This window comes from Watersipora subatra, chromosome 4 (genome assembly GCF_963576615.1).
Source record: "Watersipora subatra chromosome 4, tzWatSuba1.1, whole genome shotgun sequence".
NCBI classification, from domain to species: domain Eukaryota; kingdom Metazoa; phylum Bryozoa; class Gymnolaemata; order Cheilostomatida; family Watersiporidae; genus Watersipora; species Watersipora subatra.
This window is the reverse complement of record NC_088711.1, coordinates 36,816,730-36,837,959: the sequence shown is the minus strand read 5'-3', so window position 1 is coordinate 36,837,959 and position 21,230 is coordinate 36,816,730. Positions and strand designations below refer to the sequence as shown.

General features: G+C 38.6%; 1 protein-coding gene across 2 annotated transcripts in view; it reads right to left on the bottom strand.

Annotated features, from left to right (window-relative positions):
- Nucleotides 1-207: 207 nt before the first annotated feature.
- Nucleotides 208-21,230, bottom strand: part of LOC137392786 (ribosome assembly protein METTL17, mitochondrial-like) — a 28,070-nt gene continuing 7,047 nt past the window's right edge. The window contains exons 3-13 of one of the 2 annotated variants that reach the window (XM_068079111.1): nucleotides 18,842-19,023; nucleotides 15,718-15,858; nucleotides 13,231-13,304; nucleotides 10,233-10,324; nucleotides 9,052-9,131; nucleotides 8,785-8,961; nucleotides 7,832-7,873; nucleotides 3,267-3,377; nucleotides 2,616-2,662; nucleotides 1,927-2,091; nucleotides 208-1,137 (exon numbers count right to left, since the gene is read on the bottom strand). In XM_068079111.1, coding sequence (XP_067935212.1) covers nucleotides 1,002-1,137; nucleotides 1,927-2,091; nucleotides 2,616-2,662; nucleotides 3,267-3,377; nucleotides 7,832-7,873; nucleotides 8,785-8,961; nucleotides 9,052-9,131; nucleotides 10,233-10,324; nucleotides 13,231-13,304; nucleotides 15,718-15,858; nucleotides 18,842-19,023 — 1,247 coding nt within the window. In that variant the 3' untranslated portion in view covers nucleotides 208-1,001. The remainder of the gene's footprint in view (nucleotides 1,138-1,926; nucleotides 2,092-2,615; nucleotides 2,663-3,266; nucleotides 3,378-7,831; nucleotides 7,874-8,784; nucleotides 8,962-9,051; nucleotides 9,132-10,232; nucleotides 10,325-13,230; nucleotides 13,305-15,717; nucleotides 15,859-18,841; nucleotides 19,024-21,230) is intronic. The other variant, XM_068079112.1, reaches the window with a different exon arrangement.

Genomic DNA, 21,230 nt, shown 5'->3' with positions numbered 1-21,230 from the left:
TAACGCTATATATATAGCGTTCTATAAATATATAACTTTATTTTAGGTAAAAATAGGGTTAGAAGCTTTAACCTTATCTTTGGCTTAGAGAAGCAAAACACATACTCGATTAAGAATTCAGGAGAAGACAATTCTATGTTGAACTCCTTGGCAGATTCAAAAATTTGCTATATTGAATTAGATATAGAATATTATATGTGCCATCTTTCCTGGCAGAGGAAGTTGCTGCCAGTTTAAAAATTTTTATTTAATAAATGAGGACCACAAGCCCAGAGTGTTATAATTGCTCACAATCATAGAACAAGAATAGATTTTTATATACGAGACTCGTAACTTATTTTAATGGTGTTTAATTATGGTATGATAATCAGATACAGCCATAAGAAGAGTAGGCATGATACAATACAGGTAGCTATCAATACAGCAAGCATGACATGGATAGACAGGTTACGAACGAGGTAATGCAGAAGTACTATGCATGTATACATTACTATGGACCTGAATTGTTTCATGTTTCAATCATGCTAAATTTTAAAGCCAAGTTTAAATTGATCTGACTTCATGTCTACCATATATTCTCATTATTAAGTCAAAGGAGGTATCCTTTGGTGGACAAAGGAGATATTCAAATGGTTCTCAGGTGGCTGAGATCAATAGAATCCTTAGGTGACCAAAGGAGGTACCCACAGCCTCTTTAGGTGATGGAGAGCGGTAGCCATATGTGACCAAGGGAGGTACCCCACAGAATCTTTAGGTGGCGGAGAGAAGTATCCATAGGATCCATTTATGCCCAAATAAGGTATACGCAGGGTCCTTAGGTGGCAGAGGAAGGTATCCATAGGATCCTTTGCGAGCCCAGAAAGGAAGACATCTAATTAGCTGAATTAAGTTCTATTAGAGTAAGCCTCCCACAACACAGTTTTCCAAATTCTTATGCAGTCCTAGAACTCTTTGCCCAATGTTCAGCCATTCGAATAAAGCACAGCTTCCTCCCTATGTTCTTAGGTGTCAAGATCAACTTCACTGTCGGTAGCAGTTGAAGAGCTATCCTTTTTAGAGGGAAGCTCAAGACATTCCCAGCTAGTTAGAGGAAGGCGAGTACCCCAAGTACCAGCTTTAGCCACTTTGAATACCCTGCTGTAAGAGTTAAAGCAGGTAGAGAGTAAACTGCTTACGAAACAAAGTTGATGGTAAAAGTGAAAGGCTAGGGCCCACAATCTTGCCCATTATTGAATTCAAAATGAACAAACTTCAGCGTAACCAGAGATATAATTCAGCTACAGGCCTCATCAAAACTTTATCCACAAATACAGAAATAGCAGATGAGTGGGAGAATTAAGCAACAATCCCTGACTTAATACTTTGAGTATTATATGTAAGTTTATATTTTGCTAGAAATTTAGAGAAAGAAAAAACTAATTCTCAAAAAGATTTTAGCCAGCTGAATAAAGTTCGTTTGACAATGATAATGCCTTGTAGATGTACTGAAGTTACAAACTGCATCTAATAATTTAAATAATAATAATATACACATTTATAGTATTTGAGTGATAAAAACCTAGAATAATAGCAAAATTAAAATTAGATAACTGCGCCCTAACGTTTGGGTGATCACTGTACAAGCTTGGTATAGCATCTAATATGACTACTTTAGATGCAATATTACAAGCTTGGTATAGCATCTAATATGACTACTTTAGATGCAATATTACAAGCTTGGTATAGCATCTAATATGACTACTTTAGATGCAATATTACATGCGCTGCATCAAAGAACATTTTTTTAAAATGTTTCAAATAATTTATTTCTGAAAGCGAGACATGCAGAAACATATTTAGAGCTTAATGAAAAATATAACAAATGATTCCAATAAACAGTTAAAACATCTGATGTGACCGCAACTGTGAAACATCACGGAAGCTTACTTTGGTACCACTGAAGACTGGACATTGACTTGGCGAACTTTACCATCTGGCAGACACATTACACAATGAACACATTTCTTGCCATTCATTGAAGGATTGGAAAGCAGTCTTGGGTATCGATCTTCTTTTAGGGGCTCACCTTTCTTAAGTACCACATAGCAGTACCTACAATATAACATATCAGTACCTATAACATAACATAGCAGTACCTATAATATACATGTAACATAGCAGTACCTATAATATAACATATCAGTACCTATAATATAACATATCAGTACCTATAATATAACATAGCAGTACCTATAATATAACATATCAGTACCTATAATATAACATATCAGTACCTATAATATACCATATCAGTACCTATAATATAACATAGCAGCACCCACAATATAACATAGCAGTACCTATAATATAACATATCTGTACCTATAATATAACATAGCAGTACCTATAATATAACATATCAGTACCTATAATATACCACATCAGTACCTATAATATAACATATCAGTACCTATAATATAACACAGCAGTACCTATAATATAACATAGCAGTACCTATAATATAACATAGCAGTACCCACAATATAACATATCAGTACCCATAACATAGTATTGCTACACCAGTAACACAGCAGTCTGCATAGGGGTGTGCAATATTCATAAAGGAAAACAAGTACCTGGTTGATATGCCTTTCTTTTTTGAGGTTTGGGGCTTTGAAGTCCGCTGTAAGATAATTAGAGGTTGTACATTATGATAAACTATAATGAAAAAACAAGACCTGAAGTACTAATCGACTGGAGCAGTAATCCCTGTAGATGCAACCAATAACAGCAGTTTTTTAATGGATTTAGATATTTAATCAGGTGTACTACTTTTAAGTTTATTAGATAGAAGTTCATGTGATGATATGCACATGGTTCATGTGATGATGTGCACACAGTTCATGTGATGATATGCACATAGTTCATGTGATGATATGCACATAGTTCATGCATATAAAACTGATGTAGATAGATTTTATATGTTTACAACTGATATGAATAGGACTAAATAATACAAACAGATAGCTGATGGGGATGTAACTGAGATACATACAACTAGTGCAAATATACTTGATGTATGAACAACCAATGTGAACATGATAAGTAACTTAATGGAAGATCTCATGCAAGTTGGCCGAATCACAAACCATGCAGAGCTCCTTTGAGCTTCTGCATCAATCAGGTACATGGACATAGCGTGTTGGTACCCACTCTGAGTATGACCACTGAACATCTCCCAATTAAAACTAGGGTAGTTGAATATATAGCCAACACTGGCTACCTACCCATTCAAAGAAGTCAGCCTGCCCGTGACCAGGGTGGAGCCGGTGAGTAACCTCAAAGTTGCATGGTCTCATCCACTCATTTACCAATGGACATGGCAGCTCATGAGGGCACTGTAACATACATACAACTATTTACTATTAATCATACTCTGTAACTGCTAACTAATAATCATACTCTGTGACTGCTAACTAATAGTCATACTCTGTGACTGCTAACTAGTAATCATACTCTGTAACTGATAACTAATAGTTGAACTCTGTAACTACTAATAGTCATACTCTGTAACTACTAAGCAATAGTCATACTCTGTAACTGGTAACTAATAGTCATACTCTTTAGCTACTAACTAATAGTCATACTCTGTAACTGCTAACTAATAGTCATACTCTGTAACTACCAACTAATAGTCATACTCTGTATCTGGTAACTAATAGTCATATTCTTTAGCTACTAACTAATAGTCATACTCTGTAACTGATAACTAATAGTTGAACTCTGTAACTACTAAGTAATAGTCATACTCTGTAACTACTAAGCAATAGTCATACTCTGTAACTGGTAACTAATAGTCATACTCTTTAGCTACTAACTAATAGTCATACTCTGTAACTGCTAACTAATAGTCATACTCTGTAACTACCAACTAATAGTCATACTCTGTATCTGGTAACTAATAGTCATATTCTTTAGCTACTAACTAATAGTCATACTCTGTAACTGATAACTAATAGTTGAACTCTGTAACTACTAAGTAATAGTCATACTCTGTAACTACTAAGCAATAGTCATACTCTGTAACTGCTAACTAATAGTCATACTCTGTAACTACCAACTAATAGCCATACTCTGTAACTGATAACTAATAGTCATACGTGCAAATAAAAGTGTGCAAGTGACCTTTGCTGGTCACTTGCACACAGAATTACGGCTAATTATCCAGTACAATATTTCCATCGAGTTCTCTATAACATCCAAATTGTCTAGATAAAGGTTTTCATTCTCCAGTTGAATAAAAAATAATAGCTAACGACAGCATTTTCCCAAATATGCTCTCAGAGAGCCCCCGAACGTATTGAAAGAAGTACAAGAAGATTGGGCCACGTACACAGAATGGAACAAGACTGGCTTCAACGTCAACTATTATACTAGCAACTATATACTGGCAAGCGAAATCTAGGAAAGCCTAGACTTCGCTAAAACATGTAGCTAAGAAGAATTCAAGTTGCAGGCAGATCAATATAAACTCATGGCAGATTACTGCTTGTAATCAAGCTGATTGGTGATCTGCTGTCATACGTGAGCCACGATCATTGACTGTATTAGTCTCCTCGACTGGCTGCAAGAGAGAGAGGGGGAGACGGAGAAAGGATGGAGAGGGGCCCCTTAAACATCACCTAGCCCCAAAAAAAAGCACCTCAAATAGCTGCCAGTCACAGTTTCATTATCACAAAACACATTCATGTTTAGTATCAAAGGAACAAAGTATACTGAAGTTGCGCAAGCACATTACTTGAAATACAACAACACGACAACTTTGTGAGCAGCTGATAAACATATTTCAATTTCATTCTCCCACTAGATCAGGGGCTTTAACTAGCAACAACTAGTTCTTAGCGTAGGATTGGTTTGTGTAGAGACTGACCAATAGTACGGCAAACCTGATATCTGTGCGATATGTCGTCGAATAAAAAACTATATTTTACTAATGGTAAACTGTTAATTTTATCAAAAACTACTATAGCCGCTAGCCAGATACAACCTGCCATAGCTTTTAGACATATGTACATAAATGAAACAATTCAAACAACGATGTATCCAGAGTGTGAGGCATAACAGTAACTGAGAACGCACCAAAGTGGCAGCACGGTTAAAAACCCAATTCCCCACATTATAGTTAGGAATTGTGGTTAAGTTTTACAGCGACATTGGTGAATTGAGAAAATTTGAATGACTACTGCTTAAAGCACATCAATTACATAAGTACTGTTTCAGCTTATTCAGGTTGTTCAACATCTTGGCTTTCAAATGAGCCATTGTTTGACATGATGAGACAGACATTGGTTGGTGTTTATAGGATTTCCCCAGAGCTGTACAGCAGAAATGTTCAATGGTATAGGCTCGGAAATTGTGACGTCACAATTTTCATATTCGGTGTTGTGTGCTCTTACCGCTTATTTTATTACTTACCGCTTATGTTTATCAACTACGATAATGACGCGAGTGGCAGGCAAAGGTAGGACAACTCCAAAAAACCAATGAAGATGACAAAGGAATCAGTGCCATTAGCTCTCCATGTACAGACTATTTTTATGATAAATAACTCAGATTCCAAGCACCATACTATATTTTCCCAATGATATTATGCACTAGCCCTCTCATTTTATTGTGATGTTGAGGGGCATGTCTAGTGCTGCACAATATCTTTGCATGTACATTTGATGATTTGGTCTCTAAATATATTGAATATTGAAAAATATCGAACATCAGAGTTGTCTTCAATCAATATATAGTGTTAGGCTTTAATATGCACGATAAAAAAGGATGTTGGTTCAAAGCAATTGAAAAAAAACAGGAGTTGTCTCCTCTTCACAACAATGAGAGTGGACAACTCGAGTTTTCCAAAATAAAATAAGCTGATATTTTGATAAAATATCGGCTTTGATATTCATATCGATTTGAAAACTGACCAAACCATCCACTGAAATATATCGCCACATCGAATGATATCCTTTTATCGTACAGCACTAGGCATGACTGAGGCTAATTAATGTCAAGCATTGCATGATCTCACAAGAGTGCAATCTACATATAGTCCTAAGGCCACGGAACTGCAGGTCACAATTCAATGTGATTTCATTACCTTTATCACTATGGGTGGTTAACAACCAGGTATGTTGTTAGTAGTCATTTCTGTTTTTGTTTAATTTTGTTGCAGAAGTCATTGAATTAAATCAATTGTTGGGGTTGACTCACTGCAAACCGGGATTGTTTAAAATAGAGAAGCCTACTGTAAATAACTTAATCTGCCTACAAGCTAGTACCATACACACAGTGATTAATTTACCTGTTCAGTACATCTGTTTTCTATTTTCCATATACTGTAATTTATTCAAATATAATATAACTATTTTAATTTATTTTCTTTTTGATATTTAATTACTAATTAGTTATTAATCAAGTTATTAATCATTTCGTTATGGGACAAACAATGCCATCATATAAAATGATGTGATAATAATGAAACAGAACATGTGTTTGTATTGGTCGGGCGTTAGCACGACCCCGGGCATTGTTGATTATCAAAAATGCTAATTTATTATTAGCGCTCTCTGGGTTTAAGAGCACCGATTGTCTCAGAAAAGCGCAGCCTCGATGACAGCGAAAGGGATCGAAGACCTAAGGCTAAATGATAATTATGACATCACATTGTGGGAACCACAACCAAGTGTTTTTATATTGCAGGACATAGTTTTGACACCCTGTTTTTTATAATTCTATTATTCTTTGTGTATTGAATATACGCTCATTCGAAAGCCAAGACTCTGATGTATGGAAATATATGATAAAAGTACTTATGTAATTGATGTGCTTTAACCTCGAAAACTGCTGTTTAGAGTTGAAAAGTTTCTCAAGCAATGGTGAATGTGTATCAAGAGCAATGACCTTATTTGCAAAAAGAAAACTTGAAAATAATTCAAACTTAAATCCACTCGGATTCCCTTAATCCGCATCATATTCAAACAAATTGTCACTAAACGGATTATCACATCATTAACCAACAGAAGACACATTTTAATCCTCTCAGGTTGGTAAGAGTGACTATAGCTCCTTGAAACACACTTAATAGAGAGAAGACTATAGAAAATGGCATATTTACTAATGATTTCTCAGCTGTATGCTTGTCAAAGTAGACCTTGAAAAGGAATCGTAACTGACAAAGTTAATGCAACAGGCTATGTTAAGGCTTGGTCACACGATGACCGAACCGACTTAGGTTTGGTTAGGTTAGGAGGTTGTTTCGGTTCGCTCAGCTCACATGTCACACGGCAGCCGAAATTAGTTCACTTCCTGTCTATGTCTGAAATCGATACAGTAGATGTCATTGATGGAGATATAGATATTATTCTTGCATTTACTTGCTTCCTAGTTTACACCTACATTTTTTCAGACAAAGAGATAGGCATCAGACAGAGAGAGAATATTGGGTACATCCTATGAACATGACCAGGAATGAAGACAGCATCAGGTTGAGAATTGACACTTTTTTAATTAAACTCGCGTGTGTAAGGAAAAATGTGCAGCGTACTCTCTAAAATTTTAACCAGCCAATAGAAGCAGAGATTCGGCCACAAATTACGAGCAGGATCGAAATGATTCGTTTTGGCCAGAAATGTCTTTGGCCGAACAGTTTACAACTGACACCGACGTCATTTTGCGTCGTTTAGTTCGTTTCGGCTCTTGTGTGACCACGGCTTTAGCATGACCACCTGCACTGCCCTTATATGATCCAACGCAACAGTCTACCATGGTGTAAATGATAGAAAACACAGTTTTATAAACTTACCGGTGCTGCCACGTGGCCCTTGTGTTCACCACTCTGGTAATTCTACAATAAATATGCTACATAGTGATATTTAGGCCCGACATGGCTACCCTTAGCCAATTGCATATTGAAAAATGCAAAAAGACTGCAGCAGTCAATAAGTAAAGTTTAGGGTCACGATACATTTGATGTATGAAATTATTCAGGTCAATAGAGCTAGAGAGCAAGCTTTATCAAGGAAATAACATGTAGAAACAGAAAAAACAGACATTCGAATGTAGAATACCACAACTCCTGAAATGCAGCTCTGGTCTAGAAAGTGGAATCAGATCATGAGCAGATTATTCCGCATAAAGACCACAGATAAGTACACACACGCACCTGCACACAGATAAAGGAACAGCTAGCAAATAAATTGAGAATAATACCTGGTAGAGCTACTAGCATTTACTTGGAACAATAAAACTCTAAAGCAGCATTTGGAACTTGACAGAGCTATACGAAACTAGTTAGGCTCGGATGGTGAAATAAATACAAGCAAAGGTTTATAAAAAGATGTTACACCTGAATATAGAACACAGCACTAATGCATATTGTATACAAATTGTGTACATGTCCTCATATAATTTGCTAATGCATATCAAAAACACCTGCTTGACGATCATGATTATACCGTATACTGACCCATCTTTTCCACAAATGACCAGAGACACGAATATGAGAGCTGCGCATGTTTTTTAAGAGTATTGTTGAACAAATGATGTCTCTATTACCTTGACTAGACATGCATAGAGGCAAATAAACCTCGACGACTGGAGACATACCCACTTGCAGCGGGCAATTAAAGGTTGGATGTCATTCCTGTCACCAATGGGGGCCTATTTTGGGAATTCAACACCAACCTATTGCATGCATGTTGAGTTATCTAGACCAGTATGCCACAGCCGCTCTCTACAGACATGACTAAGCAGTACCTTAAGGATATGCGTGCGAGCTTCCTCTATGAGCCTGTGTCCATGCACTGTTCCGTTCTCAGCTAGGACCAAATAGTTGTTAGACTGAGTCCACAGCTTGTCTATGTACTCGAGTCGGGTACGTTGATTTGGCAGTTCAAACAAAGAGTGTGATGATATGACAAGGTCAAAGCCGGGCTACAAATAGAAATGAGCGCCCCACGGCTATCTGAATATGATCCATGCAACGAGATGGTGAAAATCGATACTTGAAGTAAAGCGACTTACTGACAGATGGGTGTGGTGTGTTTCTAGACGCTGTCGGAAGTATACACCTGGATAGATCATGTCAGCATAATCTTTGCCATCTGTCAAATACAAGGAGAGTGATTACTTGAGCAAAAGTAGTATATGAGAGCAAAACACATGAGACGAACCAGTAATAGACATATTAGGGAGTTGAGATCGTGAAAATCTTTAACAAACTTTATCTTCTGTAGTGACACTAAAATGACTCAGGTGGTCGGCTAAATTGTTCAACTATGACTGCTGACCTGAATTATTTAAACTGTCTCAGTCACAGCTATTGAGTGGTGAGTTTACATCTATCAATATTTTTGAAAAGGTTTAAAAGTGAGTGTCCACCCTGGTTTCCAAGTATTCCCTGTCGTATTCATGTTCTATATATATATATATATATATATATATATATATATATATATATATATATATATCTTGTTATGAATAGACTAGTGACCATGTGGGTTATTAAAAATAGCTTTTAGTGAAATGGAAACTCTGCAAAGCATACTATATAGTATAAATGAACCTTAATAGTCAATTATAGAGACACAGTAAACCAACAGGGGTAAACTTAAAACTCTCAGAAAAAGATAGTGAGTGGAAGAGATGATAGTTGGAGGGTTGGAGAGCCGAAAGGATAAAGGATACAAGAGATGGTAGACAGAAACAACGGTGGGAGAAAAGGATGGTAAGCGGAAAGGATGCTGGGCAGAAAAGTGAGTTGAGATGAGAAATAGTGGCCAAAGGGTTAGCTGATGTAATAGATTGCGGGCAGAAGGGAAAGTGAGCGGATGGAAGAGTAAAAAAGAGGGAAGGTGAGTGAAGAGAGGGTAAAAAAGAAGAAAGGTAAGCGGATGGAAGGGTAAAAAAAAGGAAAGGTGGGTTGAAAAACTGGAAAAAATGCTGGACCAGAGGAATGGTAAGACGGACAGGATGGTGGCAGAAGGTAAAGTGTGTGTATGGCGTGATGAGCAGAAGGAATTATAGACATAAGGGATGATGGATGGAAGAGGTAAATACAATGCAACTAACATGACAAAATTTATAAATAGCGGTATATATGCTGACCTCGCCAATTACATCACAAACACAAAATGCCACAGCTGTGTGAACCAAGCATGAGAAGGTAACTTCTAGGGTCAGTTTAATTAAGCAATCAAACTCACCCTGCAGTAGAAGTCTAGCTAAGGTAGAAACATCTGGTGATTTATCCCAGCAATAATGTTCATTTACTGTATCCCACAATTCATTCACAGCCCTGCCAGATATTGATAACAACCATCAGTTCTATTTAGATTCATAAAAATATACCATAAAACCTCTAATTGAACGCCATGGCGCTCTATTTTTCAACCCTTTCTCTATTAAACTAATAGTGGCATCTCAATTAGAGGTTTTACGGTAAATGCGAATTGTCCAAATAGATAAACAAAAAAAGCAAATTGCACTGATGGAATGTTTGACAAGCAGATGGTCATGCGCTAATAATGATTGCATAATATTAACTGGCTGTCAGAACACTCTCTGCAAGTACCAGTAGATATTTATACAAACTCATAGAAAGGTTGTAAGGGTGTGCATCCAAAAATACAAAAAGAATGAGACTTTCCAAAGTTGAATTTAACAAAGCGTAAACTTTAACTAAAACTATTTGTATTGCGCAACATGGACATAGCCATGAAATAACGATGTATATCTACAATGAAATGGCTGAGACAATGTTTATGTGAAAAGCCTCTCTACAACAGGGTTACTGGCTCAGTCTCGATGTTTGTTGTTACAGTCAGTTTTTGTTGTGTCAGTGTTTTGTACACAATGAGGAATATGTACTATAACAGGAACCATGTCTGTTAGTCTGTCCATATCAATAATTGGGGTAAAGGATTACTTCATATGGGACTCAAACTATGGTAAACTGACACTCCACCATGGTAGATCGACACTTGCACCACAGTAGATCGACACTCCACCATGGTAGATCGACACTTGCACCACAGTAGATCGAAACTACCACCACGGTAGATCGACACTCCACCATGGTAGATCGACACTTGCACCACAGTAGATCGACACTCTTACCAGAGTAGATTGACACTCCCACCATTGTAGATCGACCCTCCCACCACAGTAGACCGACACTCCCACCACGGTAGATCAACACTACCACCATGGTAGATAGACACTACCACCACAGTAGATCGACACTCTCACCATGGTAGATCGACCATCCCACCACAATAGATCAACACTCCCACCACGGTAGATCGACACTCCACCATGGTAGATCGACACTTGCAACACAGTCCATGGACACAACCACCACGGTAGATCGTCACACCCACCTTGGTAGATCGACAATCCCACCACTGTAGATCTACACTCCCATTACGGTAGATCGACAATCCACCATGGTAGATCGACACTTGCACCACAGTAGATTGACATTCCCACCAGGGTAGATCGACACTCCCACCACGGTAGATCGATACTTGCACCATAGTAGATCAACACTACCACCACAGTAGATCAGCGCATCCATCACGGTAGATCAACACTTGCACCATGGTAAATCGACACTTGCACCACAGTAGATTGACACTCCCACCACGGTAGATCGACACTTGCACCATAGTAGATCGACCCTACTACTGCGGTAGATCGACCAGCTTGTGAAAGGTTCAAATAATTGTGCAGATAATTATTCTCTGCACTTCATCGGCAATCCTGACGATCTCTCAAAGCACACTAGACTGCCAGGATACTAGTTCAGATAATTTATGCTGGACTAAATGTCCTTGTGACCTTCTGTATCTCAGCCAGTATGTGGTAATCAGTTCGACAGGAGTCGAGTACATTGTCACTAAACAGGCCATAACAAATGTTTGTTTTTAGGTCTGTCAATTATATAACACTTTGGAGAGGCTTATAACAATGATATAGGGATACATGCTTCAGAACACCCATATGCTACCTAACAACAGTGTATGGAATATTGTTCTCAGTCACGATCATGTATTGCTTCATGAGCTTCCATTTTGATTGTTGTGACTAAAGAATCTCTATCCAGCCTTCTTTTAACACAGGACTATTTTTTCTTGTTCCGATGATATGAAAGCATTTTATGTCATTATTTCACATTTTAAAAATGTTTCAAAAGACAATAAAGCTATGAGCTAAGGTTTCTCCATATTTGCATAGAGATAGGTGAAGGTAATACTCAAATACAAATCGCAAATGAGATTTTTGTCTGATGATTTTTAACATATTTAGATGTGATTTCACATACTGGAGAGCACTTTTTAAGGACATTGTGATATACATTTATATCTTTGAAACTGTTAATGTAATACAAAAAAACTCTATTAAAAAAAGCGCTTTCCTTAACCGTGTCTGCCATCCATTTCTAAACTTTACTAAATAATGAAGATTGTTGCCATATGCAGCAGGGGTTTACAACTTCCTAAGTGACGAAATGTACAAATCCATTGATCCACAGATCCATTGATTGAATCAAAGCTGAGACATGAACATACCAAAACAGGGTCTCATAGGTTAGCCACTAAGGAGTAGCTACAGATAAGTTAAAAACTCTACTAACACATATTGTCGAATCTATTACCAGATGTGCTCAAACTGAAAAAAAAAAATGTAAAAGAGCAAATCCTGCAGACAAAAAGCCCTGTAGCGTCAGCACAATAAAATGCAACACTCCCTACACACATATTATACATACTTGTACATACTAACACTCCCTACACATATGCTACATACATACCAACACTCCCTACACACATGCTACATACATACCAACACTCCCTACACACACACACTACATACATACCAACACTCCATACACACATACTACATACATGTACATACCAACACTCCCTACACACATGCTACATACATACCAACACTCCCTACACACATACTACATACATTACAACACTCCCTACACACATACTACATACATACCAACACTCCCTACAAACATACTACATGTACATACCAACACTCCCTACACATATCCTATATACATACCAACACTCCCTGCAAACATGCTACATACATACCAACACTCCCTACACACATACTGCATACATACCAACACTCCCTACACACATACTACATACATACCAACACTCCCTACACATACATACATACCAAACAGATGTGGCTAGTCCACTGCCGAAGTCTAACATGGATAAAGGCTTGAAGCTTGGGTCTGTTTCAGCTATCTATAAGGAAATGTAATAAAAATAAGAGTGAAACAAAACAAAAGTAAAATAAATCTAGAAGAGTCTGCTGATATCTTGCATATATTCTTTATAGCAGCACAGAACTAAATACTTTCTCAAAAATATCATTGGCATCTCCAATTATATGATATTGATTATGGAATTAAACCAAATCTGTTTCTACATTGCACAAGTTCAGCATATTCAGAACTATTGAGGAATATTATTATTAGTAGCTAGAACTAGAGAAATTACAAATAGCAAAGAGGGAAATGAGTAGCGGCACTATTATATGATGATTTGTTCAGTCACAAGTACTATCATTTTGAAAGGCTCACACACAGCATGTTTGCACAGTAGGTAATATTTCATAATGTATAGCTATATTTATTAGAGATTGGCCATATTTGTTAGAGATCGGCTATATTTGTTAGAGATCAGCCATATTTGTTAGAGATCAGCCATATTTGTTTGAGATCAGCCATATTTGTTAGAGATTGGCCATACTTGGTAGAGATCAGCCATATTTGTTTGAGATCAGCCATATTTGTTAGAGATCAGCCATATTTATTAGAGATCGGCCATATTTGTTAGAGATCAGCCATATTTGTTTGAGATCAGCCATATTTGTTAGAGATCAGCCATATTTGTTTGAGATCGGCCATATTTGTTAGAGATCAGCCATATTTTTAGAGATCGGCCATATTTGTTAGAGATCAGCCATAATTGTTAGAGATCAGCCATAATTGTTAGAGATCAGCCATAATTGTTAGAGATCAGCCATATTTGTTAGAGATCAGCCATATTTGTTTGAGATCGGCCATATTTTCAGAGATCGGCCATATTTGTTAGAGATCAGCCATATTTGTTTGAGATCAGCCATATTTGTTAGAGATCAGCCATATTTGTTAGAGATCAGCCATATTTGTTAGAGATCAGGGTATCGCTAGTGCAATAGCTCACACATCAACAAAATTGATTAACATGTGAAATTTCATTGTGTTCTTATCAAGCTTTTGTAAATATTACCAAAACAGGGTATGCAAAATCCTACAATCTTAGCATCACCAAAAATATCAAAACAGCAAATTCTTAAAAATTTTCACTTTATACCCTATGCAGAAATGAGGTATTGCTTAGGCAGCAGCATGAATGTGCAGTAGGCACTATCACACAAAGGACAGAGAGAGGCTAGTGAGAGGACAGAGAGAGGACAGAGAAAGGACAGAACGAGGCTGGCAAGTTTAAACTCGGTTCTGACTTGTTATTATAGTTAGGTCTATAACATTTTTATGTAAAACCTCACACTCCACTCGTGCACACCATCCTACATCTAAACGCTTGTGCTTGTTAAAGATGAATTTACACAAAACCTTAGTAGATTTTATCAGAAAGTATCGGTATTTTTCGATCATTTGTGATTGTTTTTGATTGTTGGGCTGATCTGGCGGTCAGGATGTTTCTAGATTAAAATTGCTACTCAGAAGAAAATCATGTATGAAATGACATCACTAGTTGCTATAATTGCTATAGTTGATATCGGCTATTACACTCAAGTAGCAGTGTTACAACGTATTCAGTCAGTCTCTTTACAACTATAGACATCATAATCACACTTTCACTTGATCTGAATGTTTTAATCACAATCAAGTTGTATCGATTTTAATCTTGCAACATCCTGGCAGTCAGATCACCTCAAACATCAAAAATAATTACAATTGGAAGAAAAATAACAGCACTTTTTGACAAAATTCAACAAAAATTTATGTAAGTTGATCTTTAACAATTGTCTTCGATGACCACTAGATGACCACTAGAGTACTAGATGACCACTAGAGTACTAGATGACCACTAGAGTACTAGATGACCACTAGAGTACTAGATGACCACTAGAGTACTAGATGACCACTAGAGTACTAGATGACCACTAGAGTACTAGATGAACACTAGATGACCACTAGAGTACTAGATGACCACTAGAGTACTAGATGACCACTAGAGTACTAGATGACCACTAGAGTACTAGATGACCACTAGAGTACTAGATGACCACTAGAGTACTAGATGACCACTAGAGTACTAGATGACCACTAGAGTACTAGATGACCACTAGATGACCACTAGAGTACTAGATGAACACTAGATGACCACTAGAGTACTAGATGACCACTAGAGTACTAGATGACCACTAGAGTACTAGATGACCACTAGAGTACTAGATGACCACTAGAGTACTAGATGACCACTAGAGTACTAGATGACCACTAGAGTACTAGATGACCACTAGAGTACTAGATGACCACTAGAGTACTAGATGACCACTAGAGTACTAGATGAACACTAGATGACCACTAGAGTACTAGATGAACACTAGATGACCACTAGAGTACTAGAATACTTTTATCTTGCTAACTTCTCTAAGGATGGCGTAGAGTACAGAGTAGTTGGAGACCAGGTGGCTGCTCATATACACAACACTAAGATAGGCGTCTAACTCCAGTGGCCTCCAGTGGTACGTAGTCTTTCTAGTGCTCTGAGCCGCTTTCTGCTGCACCTGGTGGTCAAAAGTAAAACGCAAGCATTCATAAACATTACATATCATCAGCAGGGTGTGATACAAAGTATTACGTATAAGCAACAGGCTGCAACAGGACTTGTAGGGAATACAGCCAACCACTACATATAAATCAAAATCACCACTACATACAAATCTTTTGATATACAGCAATGCCTTGAGTATACTAACTTAATGCCTTCCGGAACTGAGCTCGTATGTGAATTTACTTGTCTCAAGTCAATTTTTTCTATATAAGTAAAACAAATTAATCCGTTAAAATACTCCTTAAAACATGATATGGCGAAAAAAACATGTTTTTAATTGTTCGAATTCACCATCTACGCTCAAAAATTATCAAATACATATCTAGTACATTACCGTATATAGTTCTTTGCGACAGATGGTAACGGCTAATAGTCTAGTGAGAGACGGCGACACGTTCGATACGCTACACTTTTGTGACGCTACATAACATAAACTTTGAATTTAACTTAAATGAATTTAGCCTGCTATACACACTTGAAAATGAGTTTCAATCTTACACTAAACTTAATTCTAATTCTGTCTTCATTTTCATTTTTTTATTATTTTCTTCCAGCTTGGCTCTTTTGGTCTCTCATTGAGATTCACTTTCACCTTCACTTTTAGCCAGCCTTTTCAAATCCTTTTTAATCCGATGAAATAGACGGAACGATGCTCTTCTTGGAAACAGCCGTTCGCATGCTCGGCCACCTAGCGACCACATCCGGAACCGTCTCGCAAGCTCGTATCTATAGCGCCTTACAGTGCCTCGCATTGCGTGTTCTCAACTCGAGTTGTACAACTCGAGTTTGTAAATATAACTCGAGTTGTACAACTAGAGTTACACAACTCGAGTTCATCAAAAATCCAGGCCGAGTTCGTTCAACAGCAACTCGAGTTCAACAACTCGGCTTGAGAACATGAAACCCGAAGCACTGTAGGGCGCCATAGTAAACAACTGATCATTTCATTTTCTCTAGCTATATTTTATATGGAAATTTGTTGGTGCATCATTAAATGTCGTTGACATAATTTCTATGTTTTTTCATTTTCGGTGTTCATTCAGTTTCTTGTCAGGTTATAGAAAGAGAATTCTTTTTTTTCATTTGAAAAAGAAGTGGCCCGGCCCCCACATAGATTGTTTTTAGTTTGCTTTTTACATTCTACAATTGTTTTTGTCTGTTTATATTTATATAAATAAATATGCGCAAATATCGCCAATATATATAATTTAAATATATATTTAAATTATCATTATTAATCAATTATTAAATTTTATATAATATACGCAAGTGCAGTTCTGGAAATGAGACACCCCGATTACTCTCTTTGCTTTTTTTTACAAACCCGGGTTAGTTTTGTGTAACACAACTTGAGTTCATCAAAAACCCAGGCCGAGTTTTTTGAACAGCGACTCGAGTTGTACAACTCGAGTTGAGAACACAGAACGCGAGGCACTGTAAGGCGCCATACGTATCTCTAATTTGTCTCGCATCTCAAGGCAAAAACTTGTTCGGAATCTCTGCGTGTCAGAAAAAATTCATATGTGGAGACACTCACATTTCAAGGTATCACTCTACTGTATAGAATCTGAGCAAAAGACTTGTCTCAACATTAAAAGTGACAGCATAGACATTTGAAATTTTTCAAAACATTTCCTTAAAGTGAAAAATCTGGTAAAAATTTAAAATATAATATAAAATAATTAATAAATATATAAAGAAAGTTGCTTTAGATTATACATATTCTAAGTATCTACTAAGTAAGTGAGCAACAAGGTTAGTTTCTATCATCGAACTTACATAATGCCCAGCCTACACATCTCTCTGCGTGTTGCTAACACAAGTGACAATAAAACCTTTCTTTACTAATTATTACTTTATTAACTTGAGCTTTGATTAGAATTTAAGTTGTCAGACAGTTTCATATAATGCATACGCTTGAATGCTATTTGTAATTACTTGCAGTATTCAATGTCATTTTATTTAATAATTTTTCTAATCTGTGACAAATTAAACAAAATACCAACATACAACAGCTCTGATATATATGAAGCAAATACCGGAGTGGATTAGCCCGTATAAGGTGGGTAAATAAGAAAGAAACTGGACAAGGGAGGTAAGCTGCCTGCACTCAACTGTTTTACTTGTGTAAGTTACTGGGTTCTTAATGTTGAACTTTAACAAGATTTTATTTGATTTGATTAGAAAGTATCGGTATTTTTCCATCATTTGTGATTTTTTAATGTTTGAGGTTATTTGACTGCCAGGATGTTTCAAGATTAAAATCGGTAAAACTTGATCGCTGTTAAAACGGTCAGATCAAGCAAAAGTGCGATTATGATGTCTATAATTGCGAAGAGACCAATAGAATAAGAACGCACAACGCTGCAACATGAACGTAATAGTGGATACCAACTATAGCAACTAGTGACGTCATTTCGCGCGGTATTTTTCTTCTGAGCATTTAACAGCCATCAAGTTTTTGGATTTTAATCTCAAAACATCCTGGCAGTCAGATCATCTTATACACCAAAAACAATTTCAAATGATAGAAAAATACCTATAGTTTCTGATAAAATCTGCTACCACTTTGTGCAAGTTTATCTTGAAGAGCATTTTAGAAAGTTGAATGATTTAACAACCAACTTTCTTGTTGATAAGACTAAGTCTCCACAGCTTTACAAAGGCAGTTTGATTATACTTTAATGTCCTCCATTGTTTATTTATATTGTCCATCATTGTTTATTTATACAGTATTGTCCACCATTGTTTATTTATATTGTCCACCATTGTTTATTTATATTCGACTATGAATGACCAGCCAATATTATGCTCACACAATATAGAGAGCTTTGCACGACATTCCAGTCAAGAAGAAACTAATGCAAAGATGGTGAACACAATACTCTATATCGCCAGACGCAAGTATGGAAACTATTTGTGAAAAATCAACCAGCCTTCTCAAATTCCTCCGGTGTTAGCATATCATCATCGGTCTTCTGTAGCCTGGCATAGAGCAACTGATGCTCCCTCTCCCTTATTCTCTTCTGCACTGTCGAGCTCTCGGGAGGCACTTGTCTCGCCCAGAGGTACTGTTGGAGTTTCTTTGCCTCCACAAGCACATTATTTACTGAGTACCCTGACAGCGACAACAACAGCGTCATCAATACCTGTACATACTAGATCAAGTAAGGCTTCCCTCAACATTCAGTTGAACAGGATAGTATGATGATATATTGAACATTGAAAATAAATAAATAATCTATGTCAAAATTTCCAAGTCAAAGGAGACACAAGATTTTTTGGTCTGAGACCAGTCGTGATACCAGTCGTAAGACCAGTCGTGAGACCAGTCATGAGACCAGTCGCAAGACCAACCGTGAGACCAGTCGTAAAACCAGCCGTAAGACCAGTCATAAGACCAGCTGTGAGACCAGACGTAAGACCAGCCGTGAGACCAGTCGTAAGACCAGCCGTGAGACCAGTCGTAAAACCAGCCGTGAGACCAGTCGTAAGACCAGCCGTGAGACCAGTCGTAAGACCAGCCGTAAGACCAGTCATAAGACCAGCTGTGAGACCAGTCGTAAGACCAGCCGTGAGACCAGTCGTAAAACCAGCCATGAGACCAGCCGTAAGACCAGCCATGAGACCAGTCATGAGACCAGTCGTAAGACCAGCCGTGAGACCAGTCATGAGACCAGTCGTAAGACTAGTCGTAAGACCAGTCGTGAGACCAGTCGTAAGACCAGCCGTAAGACCAGTCATAAGACCAGCCGTGTGAGACCAGTCGTAAGACCAGTCATGATACCAGCCGTGTGACCAGTCATGAGACCAGTCGTAAGACCAGTCATGATACCAGCCGTGTGACCAGTCATGAGACCAGTCGTAAGACCAGTCATGAGACCAGCCATGAGACCAGTCGTAAGACCAGTTGTAAGACCAGCCGTGAGACCAGCCATGAGACCAGTCGTAAGACCAGTCGTGAGACCAGCCATGAGACCGGTCGTGAGACCAGTCCTGAGATCAGCCGTAAGACCAGTCGTAAGACCAGCCGTGAGACCAGCCGTGAGACCAATCATGAGACTAGTCGTGAGACCAGTCGTAAGACCAGTCATGAGACCAGCCGTGTGACTAGTCATGAGACCAGTCGTAAGACCAGCCGTGAGACCAGCCATGAGACCAGTCGTAAGACCAGTCGTGAGACCAGCCATGAGACCAGCTGTAAAACCAGTCGTTAGACCAGTCGTGAGACCAGCCGTGAGACCAGTCGTAAGACTAGCCGTGAGACCAGCCGTAAGACCAGTCGTAAGACTAGCCGTGAGACCAGCCGTAAGACTAGTCGTGAGACCAGTCGTAAGGCCAGTCGTAAGACTAGCCGTGAGACCAGTCGTGAGATCAGCCGTAAGACCAGCCGTTAGACCAGCCGTGAGACCAGTCGTGAGACCAGTCGTAAGACCAGCCGTGAGACCAGCCATGAGACCAGCCATAGGACCAGCCATAGGACCAGTCGTAAGACCAGCCGTGAGACCAGTCGTGAGACCAGTCATGAGACCAGTCGTGATACCAGTCGTGATACCAGCCGTGAGACCAGTCGTAAGACCAGTCGTGAGACCAGTCGTAAGACCAGTCGTGAGACCAGCCATGAGACCAGTCGTAAGACCAGTAGTGAGACCAGCCATGAGACCAGTCGTAAGACCAGTCGTAAGACCAGTCGTGAGACCAGTCGTGAGACCAGCCGTGAGACCAGTCGTAAGACCAGCCGTGAGACCAGCCGTAAAACCAGTCGTTAGACCAGTCGTGAGACCAGCCGTAAGACCAGTCATAAGACCAGCCGTGTGAGACCAGTCGTAAGACCAGTCATGATACCAGCCGTGTGACCAGTCATGAGACCAGTCGTAAGACCAGTCATGAGACCAGCCGTGAGACCAGTCATGATACCAGCCGTGAGACCAGTCGTAAGATCAGTAATGAGACCAGCCATGAGACCAGTCGTAAGACCAGTTGTAAGACCAGCCGTGAAACCAGTCGTAAGACTAGCCGTGAGACCAGTCGTGAGATCAGCCGTAAGACCAGCCGTTAGACCAGCCGTGAGACCAGCCGTGAGACCAGCCATAGGACCAGCCATAGGACCAGTCGTAAGACCAGCCGTGAGACCAGTCGTGAGACCAGTCATGAGACCAGTCGTGATACCAGCCATGAGACCAGTCGTGATACCAGTCGTGATACCAGCCGTGAGACCAGTCGTGAGACCAGTCGTAAGACCAGTCGTGAGACCAGTCGTAAGACCAGTCGTGAGACCAGCCATGAGACCAGTCGTAAGACCAGTAGTGAGACCAGCCATGAGAC